This window comes from Podarcis tiliguerta (assembly GCF_965153285.1).
Source record: "Podarcis tiliguerta genome assembly, chromosome: 7".
NCBI lineage: Eukaryota > Metazoa > Chordata > Lepidosauria > Squamata > Lacertidae > Podarcis > Podarcis tiliguerta.
In genome coordinates, this window is record NC_139540.1 from 45,014,530 (window position 1) to 45,027,863 (window position 13,334).

Here is a 13,334-nt window from a genome sequence, read left to right on the forward strand (position 1 = left end):
GGCTTAGGTCACTTTGTGATGACCATTGGTGGCGGGGAGATCCAGCCTAGACTATAAGTATCCAAGGGAGATGCTGCAGCTCTTGAGGTCAGCTACACTTTGCAAAAAGGGGGTGATGGGAATAAAAAGAGGGCATTCATCCTTAAGGATGTCTTCCTGCTGGATTTGCATATGCATCCCCAAGTCAAAGCAAACTGGTAGTTTCTTGTTATCCAATACATGGAAAGAAGCAGAAAATAAGAGTTTTAAAATACCACAAACCCAAGGCATATTCACAGTTAACCAGCCAACACTTTGGCAAAGATGGCTTTTCTGCCTATGTTTCTTCAACCCTCTGTTGCACCTTTGGAAGAAAAATATACTGTTTGCGTAGCAAATTACATTTCAGATTGGAAATGAACAAAAAATCCTAACAAGTCCTTTAGCCTTTACAGAGTAAGTTAGTATTCTGCTGGAAATTTTACATGATGGGCCCAAAATCACTTGATTTATTAAATGGAATGTGCTGCCAATCTCAGGATTTTAAAGGATCATCTGTGTTGAAGAAACAGCTTATTAAGTGCAGGGCTGTGGCTGCTGGCTGAAGTGGATGGCACAGCACCCAAAGCTAAATAATATAAGGATTCAAGAACATGTTTGTCGAGCTCATGGAGTCTGAGTGACATTTTAGGAAGGCACCAAGTTTTCTAGAAAAAAACCAATTACATTTAGCTGAAGTGACTGTTGGTCTTTAGATCACAAAGGAACATGCAAAACACAACATAAGATAAACACCGGAAAAAGTTCAGAGGTGCTGCATAAAAAGTCACATGTGTCTATGCCTTCTGTGTTTGAAAGAGAGAGAAATAAAATGGCAATTTGGATTCAGATAAAATCAGACCCTCCCAGATTTCAGATGATAAACAGCAAGTGTACTTCCATAAATTGCACTCTATACTAAAAATGAAGACAGTTTCAATCTCAAAAGAAAGTAGGAACAGCTCTGCGTGCCTGGCTTTCTGCCTGTTAAACTGCAAGTTAGGTACGGCTTCAAACTTCTCATATTTAAACTTCTTTCATATTTTGTTTTTATGTGACTTGGGCTGTATTATCATGTCCACTTCTTTACCTCCCATGCAATATGCAAACAAACTCCCACTATACAGCCCTATATATTTTATCCCCACATACTATGGCAGCTTCTCAAAAATGTGAGCCCTTTGTATTAGAATCAAGCACAGCATATTTATAATTTATAAACTAAAATATACTTTCCTCTGCCCTTCTACCCAGATATGGCACACTTCAAGAATAGCTCACTGATTTATAGATGTTAATATTCTATTGAAGGATAATTTAACTGCTTCTAAAGGCACTCATGGTGGATAAATGTCTAATGCTTCAATACTGGAAGCAGCAGTCTGTTCCACCTGCCCCCCTCCCCATCATACTGTGGACAGAGGACATGACTCAACTGGCAGCAGATGAGAAGGTGACTTTCCATAAACACAATAAAGATAGGAAGTTCCCTAATATATAGGCTCTTCATACAAATCTATTTGCTTGGATGTCTAACCACTGATTTGGTCTGGACTTGATTTATTCTAATTTAGTTTGTATTATTTGACTGTTTTTGTTTCTTTTATGAAAATTCAATAAAAAGCCTGCTAACCTGACGGGGTTAAAGAGAAGTGGAAGGATACTATGTTCTAATATTTATATACACATAGGATTCATAGAAAGATACGAAGGGATCAGGATGTGTTGAGAGAGACAGAATGTGAATTTAGAGGTATCACCTTTGTTGACTTCACTTGGTCATTTGCTCTCAAAGATTGAACACTAAATCTTCAAAGATCTAGAACACTGAGAATTCAAAGATTTAACTTCATGTTGAGTTATGCTTGTTTTAGGAAGGTGATTTCAGTTAAGTAACTGGGGATTTCATCAAGATAAGACAGCACTAGCCAAGTTTGTGTTACATCCTTAACAAAGTGCCAAATGTTAGACAGATTGTGTCTGAAGGAGACAGGCATTATTTCACTTGGTGGGAATAACAGATTTCAGTTTCTGTGATCCAACTTTGGCCCTAAATGAAACATTGAACACCCTGATTACAGTTTAAAAGGAGCTTGCTCAGTTTGATCTTCTAGTAAGTTTCAATGAAAATAATAGAGAATATTTTCCTGTAACATTATGGCCTCTCTTTATGGGCAGTTGTAATACAAATTATTAAAAAATGAAGAATGAGTCCAAGATAAAAAATATCTGTGATTACTCTATCCCCAGTTCACAATAAAATTCCTTAACAAACTTGACTTATTATGGCTCCGTGATTCTTTTACTCAATGATCCATCTTCTTTTTTGGCAAGAAAATAAAACCTTGTGAATACAAGAGAGAGAAAGCCTGAATATAGAAGAGCAAAAGATAACAACATTTTATGGCAAAGCATTTCTTCAGAGAGTTGCAGCAATCTTTCCCATCTGCAGCATCCCGTCTGCATGGTGACAAATAAAAAATCCAACAGCAAGAACAGTAGCAGAAACAAAGAACAATTCATATCCTTCCTACACGTACATATATTCTGGTAAGGTTCCATCCAGCCATCGCCATTCATCTTCTTTCACTGAGTCCGTGAGGCCAATCCAGAAGCTGCCTTTTGCAACAACCTGTTTTTTTAGCCATTGCTGTGTACAGAAGAAAGTACTGGTTGCGTTATTCCATATCTCAAAACATGTAAAGTCTTTGGGCATAAAAGTCCCTCGAGTCCCTTTTATTCTAAGTTGACTACTCGTGGTTTTGAGTTCCATTGCTTATAACCTATTATCAAATTATAGTTAACGTAAATGTTAATTAAGCAGTGACCACTTTTGCTTCAGACAATTGCCTATTAGCAAGCACCCTTATAGAGTCGAGCTACATGCCTTGCGAGATCCATGGGTGAGTCCCACCTCTCCTCCATTTCTTTTTAGTGAAATATAGCCATGAGGAAGAGGTCTGCCAATTGGTAAAAAGCAGTAGGAGGGAAAGGGTAGGGAATGTTCAACACATTTTCTGTGTGCTGTTTTTCCAATCAACATCAACCTCCACACCCTCAGTCAAGCTAGTAGAGGGGTCACCAACTTTTTTGTGCCCATGGGCACATTTGCAAACTGGATGACCTATTGTGAGCACCATGCACACACTGGAACCATACTCGCATGCAGGCACACACCACAGCCACACACGTGAATACCCACTCTCCCCTTCACCAGCAGTTAGGCTGGATAAAAAGCCTTCAATTAGCTACAAAAGAATTACCGTATTTTTCGCTCTATAAGATGCACCAGACCATAAGATGCACCTAGTTTTTGGAGGAGGAAAACAAGAAAAAAAAAGTATTCTGAATCTCAGAAGCCAGAACAGCAAGAGGGATCACTGTGCAGTGAAAGCAGCAATCCCTCTTGCTGTTCTGGCTTCTGGGATAGCTGCGCAGCCTGCATTCGCTCCATAAGACGCACACACATTTCCCCTTACTTTTTAGGAGGGAAGAAGTGAGTCTTATAGAGCAAAAAATACGGTATCTTTTCAAGTCTAATTTGAAAGGTGGTAGGTTTGGGGGGGAGCAGCACTGTGTGGGCACCAGAGAGGATCTTTGGGCGCATATCACACAACTGTCACACTGACAATCAACTGTCTAGAAAGCAAAAGGTATTATTTTCCCCTGTGGGGCCAATAATGCCATGGATAGGGCAGAATTTTGACTGGGAAAAATAGTATGACGGGAAAGAGTGATACTTCCTCACTCACTGATGCTGCTTTGAACAATTGGCAAGGTCTAATCAATTCAGTAAAAGAAAAATTCAGGAGATGAAGCACAGCTCCATGTAGCTTGGCCCTAAAAATAAACATTGTCAACACTTTTTAAGGAAGTTACTAGTACTCTTTATCAGCAACAGCCACAAAATTCCCTGTGTCGCTCTTTTGTGCAAATAGGCCCTTACTGAGTTTGGAGTTGGAACTGTTGGAAAACTGAAACTATGTAATAACCCCTGCTGTCCCCCGCCAATATTTTGATATCCATGTTGCTGAGGTTCCACCTCTAGTCAGAGTATCAGATGTGGGTTATACCTGCTCCTCTTTACTGTTTATAAAAACCAAATGTGATGATTTTTCTTCACAGAAAGCCTTTGCGTCTTCAAAAATGGCTCTTTCCGATGAAAAGTAGTAACAATTGCCCGAAAAATTCTTCCAGTAAACAGGACAACCTGAAACATGGAACACTTTTGTTCAGCCAGTGAGCGATAGAAAATTGGGCCCCCATAAATACCTGAATTGATGTGATCAGTTTCTAAATGTCTGGACACCACTGTATTGTAGTACAGTGACATTCCACAATTTAGAATCCAATCAATTTGACAAACAATAACGACTCCAGAATATAATTTGAATGGCATTTCCATTCATAGAGCTGCAGTCATATCTTTCTAACAATCCGGCCTTTAAATCTATTTTCTGACAAGTATAAAGGGCAAATCAGGTACAATTTGACTAGAAGTCACTTTGAGACACAGACAGACTGGTAGAGATGTATGTGAGCAAAGAGCTTACCATTAGCCTCGCTTTGTAGTGCCACCGGTATTCCTGGACCTGGTGGGCCAGGAGGTCCAGGTTGGCCCTGTAGTCCACGCATTCCAGGTGCACCAGGCAGACCAGGCAACCCACGTGGACCAGGTATTCCTGGCTCCCCAACAATTCCTTGTAGACCTTGAGGTCCAGGGGGGCCCTGTGGGCCAGGGGGGCCATCTTTGCCAGGTGGTCCAGGTAGTCCTGGTTCTCCACTAGGTCCTGGCAGACCAGTCTTCCCCGTTGAACCTCTCTGGCCTTTGGATCCAGGTGAACCTCTGGAACCTTTCCCGCCTTTTTCACCAGGTGGTCCAGCTGGTCCAATCGGTCCCTTTTCACCTTGAGGTCCTGGTGGTCCTGGTTCACCTTTTTCTCCTTTTTGTCCTTTGGGCCCAGTAAGGCCGGTAGGACCTTGGGGCCCTCTGTCCCCCTTGGGACCTCTCGGGCCTGGAGGTCCTGAAATAATTTGAACATGAGGGGAAAGTTAATATGGCAGTTCTATATATTACAATTAAATTACAGTAAAAACACTGGATTGCTGCATCACAGTACCAAGGACTGTGTATATGTATGTGGGCAAAGAGACTGGAACAGGTTTAGGAGCATAAGAAAAGCCCTGCTGGTAAGACCGAAGGCCTATCTAGTCTAGGGTCCTGTTCTCACAGTGGCCTGGGACATGATTCCCAGGAACTGGTATTTAGAGACAGATTGCCTCTGATACTGGAGGTAGCATATAGCCATCATGACTATGAGCCATTAAATAGTCTCATCCTCAATGGATTTGTCTAATCCCCCTTTGAAGCCATCTAAGTTGGTTTCCTTCAAGTACATCATGTAGCAATGAATTCTCTAATTCTATGCCGTGTGAAGATGTACTTCCTTTTGTCAGTCCTGAATCTCCCACCTTTCCGCTGCATTGGATAATCCCCAGTTCCATTACTAAAGAAGGAGTATAAAACCTACCTCTGTTAGCTTGGGGCATATTTTTTTGTGTTTAATGTCTTTCTATGGTATAATAGCACACATACTGCATGTCGGGAAGTATGCCTGAGTTAACAAAAGGATACATAGTCGATACCTATCAAATTCTTGATAATCAGAACAAATTTTTGATCATCAGAACAAAGGAAAACCAGCAAAAAAATTATTTTAGTGGCTATTTCAGAATGTTCCGAACACAGCATTAACTATCTGTTACTGTTTTTGCTAAAACCGAATTGTTTGGGGACAGTGCAACTAATATTTTTCATTCATTTTCACCTAAGCAGGAATTGGTATTTCAGGGCTAAAACACTCCTTTACCTACTAGATTATGTATTAAAAATTAATTCCTATAGAGAAAAGCCACTGATTTGATTGAGACGGTACAAAATTTCAATTCCAGGCAAATGCAAGACGATAGGTAATAGTTGGGAATATTAAGCTGCAAATTAAGTTAGGAAGGTCAAGATCAACTGGTCAACATTAATTGATGAAAATACTTATTTCTATCTACAGTTACTTCTGTGAGTGGAAATTAATCCACAATTTATATTAAATTTTGAAATACTTGAAACAGTGGGTTTCCACATAATTGTGCTTCAAAATCCACCACAATAGCATATATATGCTATATCTCATCTAGTGCCACATACCAATAGGTGCTTTTAATTCCTGCATTTAACCTGAAGCATAGTTCTACATTATCAAAGTATTAACTTTTTCCCCAATGTCCTTTATGCATGTTTTGGCAAACAGTCAATAATGCCCGACTTTCCTTTCTGCTGCTTTTCATCTACTTTTTATTTGACTTTGTTCAGAAAATGTGCATTTAGCATTAATCACCCCCTGCCCCCAAGTACAGACATCCCATTTCATTTGGGATTTTGTGTGTGTTTCTTGGTATTTCTTGGCATTGCACATCTTCCAACTTTTTGAAATCCTACAGTAGAACTTGAAGAGTGTTTAATTGATTAATTATCTTTAACTCACCACTTGGAGGAGGGGGCATAACATTTACTATTTCATTCCCTATCACAGAAATATACTGAGTTAAAAATCACCTCAAAAATAAAAATGCTTTGAATCCCCAATGATTAAAGCTTTAAGGCCCATCTCACAGATTTGACCTCTCTTTGACACTTTATGTCAAATTTAACAGATTGGGCATAAAATATACAGCCATTTCCATGCATATGTAGCACTATTTCCTTTTCGGCTACTTAGACCAACAGCAAACTTACAGAGAACACAGGCAATCATGCAGAAAGCAGAAACTGTCCTTTATAAGAAGGCATTTATGCACTCTATGAAACAGACACCATGTATTCATTCTGTAGCCAAGTTAATCAAGGTGGTGATTCATAGTCAAAAGGCAAGTACAATTTAGAACATCATAGGCTATCAAACAAGCATATGCAGCCATACTACAGAATATTTAGGTGCAGAACCATTGGCCAAGTTAGTGTTAAGGAAAAGTAAGGACACTTCAGTAGTTTAGTCCCAGAAATTCAGATAGCATCAAATTGGAAAGTTCAAGATGTAGTACCACAAAGAACAAGTGCTTCCTAAGCAATGCACAGAGGGGGACAGAAATATTGTGGTTTCTGGCACAACAGTAATTGTACAGCTTGGGCTGAGTGAGCCGTGCTACCCACTTGCACTACCACCCATGGCCATGATTTATGATGATATTAACATTGCTGGGAGAAACAAACATTACTAGCCAGTATCTTGGCACTATGTACAGTGGATTATCTGAGACATTTCTCACCTTGTAGTATTGTGAAATTCTTAATGAGCTGGCCATGTTTAGAATCTACCAACTTCATTTCTTCCATTACTACAGATAAATTGGATACTTCAATATCTAATCTTGTCCTCATCACATCCTGTTGCATCCTGAGAGCAGTTGCATCCAGGCGAATATTTGCTAATGTGTTGTTCATAAAAGTCAGCTCGTCTGTATGTTTACTAAGAGTATCTGTGCATGTTGTCCGGACATCGTTGAGGTTGCTAGTTAGTGTCCGCAAGTGATGAGCCGTGTAGCTAATATTACTAATGATGTTGACAATATCTTTCTCAAAGTTTTGAAATCGGTCTTCTTGCTGGCTAAACTTGGCAGATGTTCCATTTTCATATTCTTTATGGCGTTCTTGGAGCTCCTTCAAACTTTGTTCATTGGCTTGTGCAATAGTGGTGATGTTCTCCATCTGTCCACTGAATGAGCTAAGCTGACTGCTCATATCCTCAAGTGTATCATTATTAGCTTTGGCCAAAGCTGAGTTATTGGCTGCTAATGTCTGCAAATTCTGCACTTTCTCTTTGAGCCAGTCTGTGTCCTTCCGTGCTTGGAGGGCAACCTGCTGAAGGTTTTGAAAGTCGCTTTTGATCCTTTGGATAGCTTGACTTGTATCATCCACAGATCTCTGCAAAGCACTAATAAGATCTCTTTGCTGAACTTGGGTCTGATTGAGATTGTTCAGATTCATGATGACTATGTTATGTGAGTGCATTTGACTTTGCAAACTTGTCTGAATGTTGCTCGTGTCTTTCTGAAGGTCGTTGATGTAGCCATTGTAAGCTTGGAGAGTTTTGTTGACACTTAAAATCATGAAAGAGTTGCTATCCAAAACACCTTTCATTTGGCTCTGCCGCTCATCTAACATGTTCCCAGACTCCTGCAACTTCTCCAGTGTATCTTTGTTCTTTGCTGTTTTCTCTGAAATCTCATGAAGCTGTTGGCGGAGGGCCAGAATGTCAGCCTTGAAGCTTGAAAGCTCTGTGTTGGTGCTCACAGCTTTCTCTGCAGCTTGGTAATCTAAAAAAAAAAAAAGAGAGAGAGAGAGAGCACAAAAATAATAATTCAGGGATGATTTTGTAGCTTATTATTTAGCAGAGGAACTTTGCTTTAATAGAGTTTGCTTCTTTGTTAATTCAACGGATGCATCAAACCAAAAATATTTTGACATATGGCTGATTTTTAACTCTAGAAGAACAGAATAATGGCTCCTTTTCCTTTAAGACAACATAACCTGATAGTTCCTTTTTCTTTAACATAAAACACAATGGTGCACTTAAGCGCCACTGGTACCATAAGAGGTCCTAATTTTCACTAGAGTACATATGAATGAATCTCATGGAGAACGGCATTGCCTGCAGAACTGCATTGCAAAATTCTTAGAAGTGCAAACTTTGAAGGATGGCTACGTTTCAGTTTGTGAATTCTTTTGGAAAGTGCAAACTGGGTATGGTTCATCTTTAAATGTGAACTGAATTGGATTTCTCCTCCATCCCTATGCATGGGACAAGCTGGGTTTCTGCAAGAGATTAGGCACAAAATATTTCCTCCCTTCTGGGAATAGTTCCAACAGTATAGGTTTCTCCATTGAAAAACCAACACCACTGCTCTTGAATAGGGTTTAAGTACTAATTAACTGACAAGGAAATCTGATCAGTTCTTGAAGCTACCAGCATGAGTTTGACCAAACTGCAGGAGGCAGTGGAAGACAGGAGTGCCTGGCGTGCTCTGGTCCATGGGGTCGTGGAGAGTCGGACACGACTAAATGACTAAACAACAACAAACTGACAAGGGAATCTGATCAGTCAATAAACTAAACAATAATTAACATACTGCTTTTGTTTGCATATGAATTACCCAATTTTTTCAGGTCACCCTCCACTGTTGTGAGTTTCTCAGCATATCTTTTATGTGAATTTTCCATTCCTCCAGTAACATTGTCCATTTTTTCTACAACTGGAACAATAAAAACACTATTTTAGCAATAATTCAAAAGGACTACACAATTAAACAGAGTTGGCATAAACTAATTAGAGAGCTTGACCTCCCCCATTTCAATTCTAGAGTCATGGCACCACCATAGGAAGCCTTCTCTCTGTTGCCAAATCTCCTGAAATGGCACCAAGAACAAAACAAGTGTTTAAAAGTTTTTATCCACCCCAAACATTTGATATTGTGTGGGGTTAAAAAAACCCCACACTTAAATATTGGTGACAATTTCATTCTCTCAGTAGCCTAGCCAATTGCTACCAGAAGTTTCACAATCACAAAATTCCTTAGGACAAAATATCTCCAGGAATTACATTACAATATATTTGTTTGGGAATGAAGGCTCCATCCTCATGAAGGTTGATAAAGATGAATTTACCTGGATGGTGTTCCCAATGGAACCTCTTCCATACAAAGAATTTTGTTCTCTCCCAAAGTTTACATTCCTTTTCCAAAGCACACTTACATGAAAGTCAGTCCCCTGGTAATCAACATAGTCTAAGGCTGGAAATTCTGTATTTGGTAGGATTTCAAGGACTGTTTGTGTGCAGTTCACCACACATATGAAATAACATGTGGCCTGGGACATATACATATATCCCTAATTTCTGTGACCCTTATCCATAAAAAATAAGGGCCTGGGTAGGTTAAGGATTGCAGAAATTAAGTTCAAGAGTGCGCAGATGGTACACATTCCCTAATAGCCTGCCGTATGTACAGAATTTCTGGAAGTTGCAATTGCATAAACAGGCTCTTATTTACAAGTAAATATGTATAGACCGGGATGAATATATATTAATAAGTCTTTGAAAATAACAGTTCTAATACTGAAATATGTATCAGAATAGCCTTTTCTGAAATCATATCATACTGAATCTGAAAAATCCTTTTATTTATAAATATTTCCTTTCATCCCTTTTTCTTGGATTCCTACTCAAAAGGCAGCTGTTATAGATGTGATACATACCTTTGTATCCAAGAATGGCTACTGTTATTGTTAACAAGGCACATAATATATACAACAGTATGATGGAAAACTTCAGTGCCCAGTTGCTTTTACACTTGGTGCATTGTGTTCCTTCTTGAATGCCTGCAAGAGAAAGTGAAGATTTTAGATCTAACTCTATGTCATTTTTCATGTTTAGGCCTTTTCACCCTGAATGCTTTTCAGGTGTTTTACATTTTTATTCTGTTAAGCTTTTAAATTTTCACATCTGTGTCCTGGACCATGACAGTAAGCATTCCCAGGATACTTTCAATAAGATCTGATGCTCTCTGGAGGTTTCCGTTAGAAAAAACAGCAGAACTGTGGAACCATATTTGCTCCATGAAGGCCCCAGTGCAGTGGCTCCCAAACCTTCTTGCCTAGGGACCACTTGAAGTTGCTGACGGTCTTGGCAGCAGTGGCGTAGCGTGGGTTGTCAGCACCCGGGGCAAGGCAAGTAATTTGCGCCCCCCCCCGCTGCACTGTCCCTCCCCCAGATAGTCCCTCGCTCTCTCTCCACACCGTACCGCACCGCACGCCTGGCACCCTCCCCTCCACAGTGGACGGCGACCCGGCGGCTCGGCTCGGATTCGCACAGCCAGCACTGCAGTGAGAGAGAGTGAGTGAGCCAGGTAGGGGCAGAGAGCTGCGAGTGCGAGCGCGCCCCCCCAGATGTTGTGCCCGGTGCGGCCGGCCCCCCCTGCACCCCCCACGCTACGGCACTGCTTGGCAGACAAAATAATGATTTTCCTGCCTGTTGTAACAATTATAATGCTCTATATTAGATGCTGTATGATATTTCAATACTGTATTTTATTGATTCTTTTATTTCTTCTAGTTTTCTTACCAATTCAAGGAAATAAAAGACAATTAAAAATAAAAATGAATCTTTAATCTGATAGGTGTGTCACCTCCTATCTTCAACTCCTCTTCAGCTACAGAAATGATGTGGAACACTTGAACAAAACTAATGGACTACCAGTTGTGCACAGACCACAGTTTAAGAACCCTCGCACTAGTGGAAAGCCAGTGGGGTTCAGGCATAATGCTACACTATTCTTTAGAATGAGCCAAGCTTTCTTACTGGACTTGTGCACTCGCCTTTTCCCTGTGGTAAGGATGGGTTTGGAAACTTTCACTTTGCTTTTTGTTTTTATTAACCACAGCTTGTCATGTCATCCAAATCCAAACAAACTGAGGTTAATTTTAACTATGATTACTAGAAATGAGGCAACTTCAAATTGAACTTTATGAAGCTAGCTTGTTTTCACTAACCATAGTTAAAGTTACTACACTATAGGGCTCTGATGGCAAATCTAAACTGCATTTAATCTAAAACGTAACTTGGAACCTTCTGATCTCTTCCTTGCAGCAGGGAGCATTGGATAAATCTGGGGCTGGCGAGGGAAGGCTAGGCTCGTTCTTGCAATGCTAAACCTTAGCTTTAAATGTCACCAGAACACAGCTAACAAAACTGCAGCATTTCAAAAAGCAGATATATTCATTTTTATCACATGTGCACACACAAGGGTCTTTTCTTTTAACTGATATTAAAAGAAACTTTTCTGCATGAAAAAAGAAGTGTGCAAGAATCATCTTATTCTTAAGAGCTTTTTGACATCTTGTTAGACTAGTATTGTATACATGGTTTTGCTTAGAGGTCATACATTAAGTCATGCAGAACTGAGCTTAGTCTGCATCAGATTTTCATTTGTTATTACCGTCCCATGGTTTGCACACTCTGTTATGCAATCTGAGCACATGGCTTTAATGTTGAGCTGCTCCCAGACTTTTGTCACTGGTTGAGCATACCAGAGAGTCGGGGTCACTTCCGGATGTTGCACATTTCTCATTGCTGACTTAAACAACGTTTAATAAATATCAGATGGGAGACAATGGGCCTCCTTTCACTTGACACACTTTTCTGTTTCCTGACTTATTAGAATAAGAGCTCTGTTTTTTCGTCACTGTTGGGAAGACATCTGGCTAAACAGACTGAAATTCAGTACAAAGGGATCCAGCTGGTACACATGTTTTGGGGACCCCCTTTCTCCGGGAGCCAAGATGGTCACACAAAAACAAGCTAGAAAGACATCCTCCTGTTACTAGCCTTTGTAGTATTTGTTTTTCTAGTATTACATTCCAGTGACCGGGGACTTTGTTCTCAGGTGGGGGGTCTCCATCTGCAGATTCTTTTGGAGCTGCAGATAAACAGTTTTACTACTCAAGAATGGGGAAAAAAAAACATGTTTTGCCCCTTTTCAGGAAGGAGAGGGATGCTTTTCAAGGAGACAGACTCCATACTATATTTAATTTCATCTCATATGTCATTCTTTTGAATGTTAGTCTCTCTCACTGAGTTATTTCTATGAGCCTTGCTTTACTATCTTAGGTGAACACATAATATCCTATCTTTAACATAAAGCAAAGCAAAGCAACAAAGCTCTAAAGAGTCTGTTGAAATGAATATCTGGATTGTTTATCAAGACAAGGCCCAAATGTAAACTCTGGTTCTGATCTTCAGATTATCATTTTGCAGGGTGTGTGGGGAAAGAGTTTGGGGGCAGTTATGACGTTCTTCATCTGCTTAAAATAGATTTTATTGGCTCTGGAAAGCCCTATTAGGGCCAAAAAGGGTGGGGGGTGTTAACTGATATTTTGTTGAAAGATTTTCATTTATAAAGGAAGAAAATAAAATAAAATAAGATTAAAGCTAAAATAAAAATATGTGCAAAGGGGCAGAAAAACTGTTGTCACTGGGAACCTCATGAAATATGCTAACATTTGGTCTTTCAGACAGGTATAAATGCATCCATGCCTCTGAATTTCAATAGGATTTTTATTTGTCTTTGAAAATCATTGGCTCAGTTTCTTAAAACTCTGTACACATGAAGGGGCAGGAAAGATCTCATTTGCAAAACCACTGATTCAACTGCTGCATCCCTTCATTAATCCTTTCTTCCATAAAAGGTAAAGGTAAAGGAACCCCTGACCA

The 13,334-nt window shown here is 39.9% G+C and overlaps 1 protein-coding gene across 1 annotated transcript in view; it reads right to left on the reverse strand.

Annotated features, from left to right (window-relative positions):
• COLEC12 (collectin subfamily member 12) overlaps positions 1-13,334 on the reverse strand; it is an 87,282-nt gene that overhangs the window by 7,935 nt on the left and 66,013 nt on the right. The window contains exons 3-8 of the mRNA XM_083450255.1: positions 10,322-10,444; positions 9,223-9,321; positions 7,339-8,385; positions 4,572-5,042; positions 4,092-4,228; positions 2,559-2,668 (exon numbers count right to left, since the gene is read on the reverse strand). Of these exons, the coding sequence (XP_083306381.1) occupies positions 2,559-2,668; positions 4,092-4,228; positions 4,572-5,042; positions 7,339-8,385; positions 9,223-9,321; positions 10,322-10,444 (1,987 nt within the window). The remainder of the gene's footprint in view (positions 1-2,558; positions 2,669-4,091; positions 4,229-4,571; positions 5,043-7,338; positions 8,386-9,222; positions 9,322-10,321; positions 10,445-13,334) is intronic.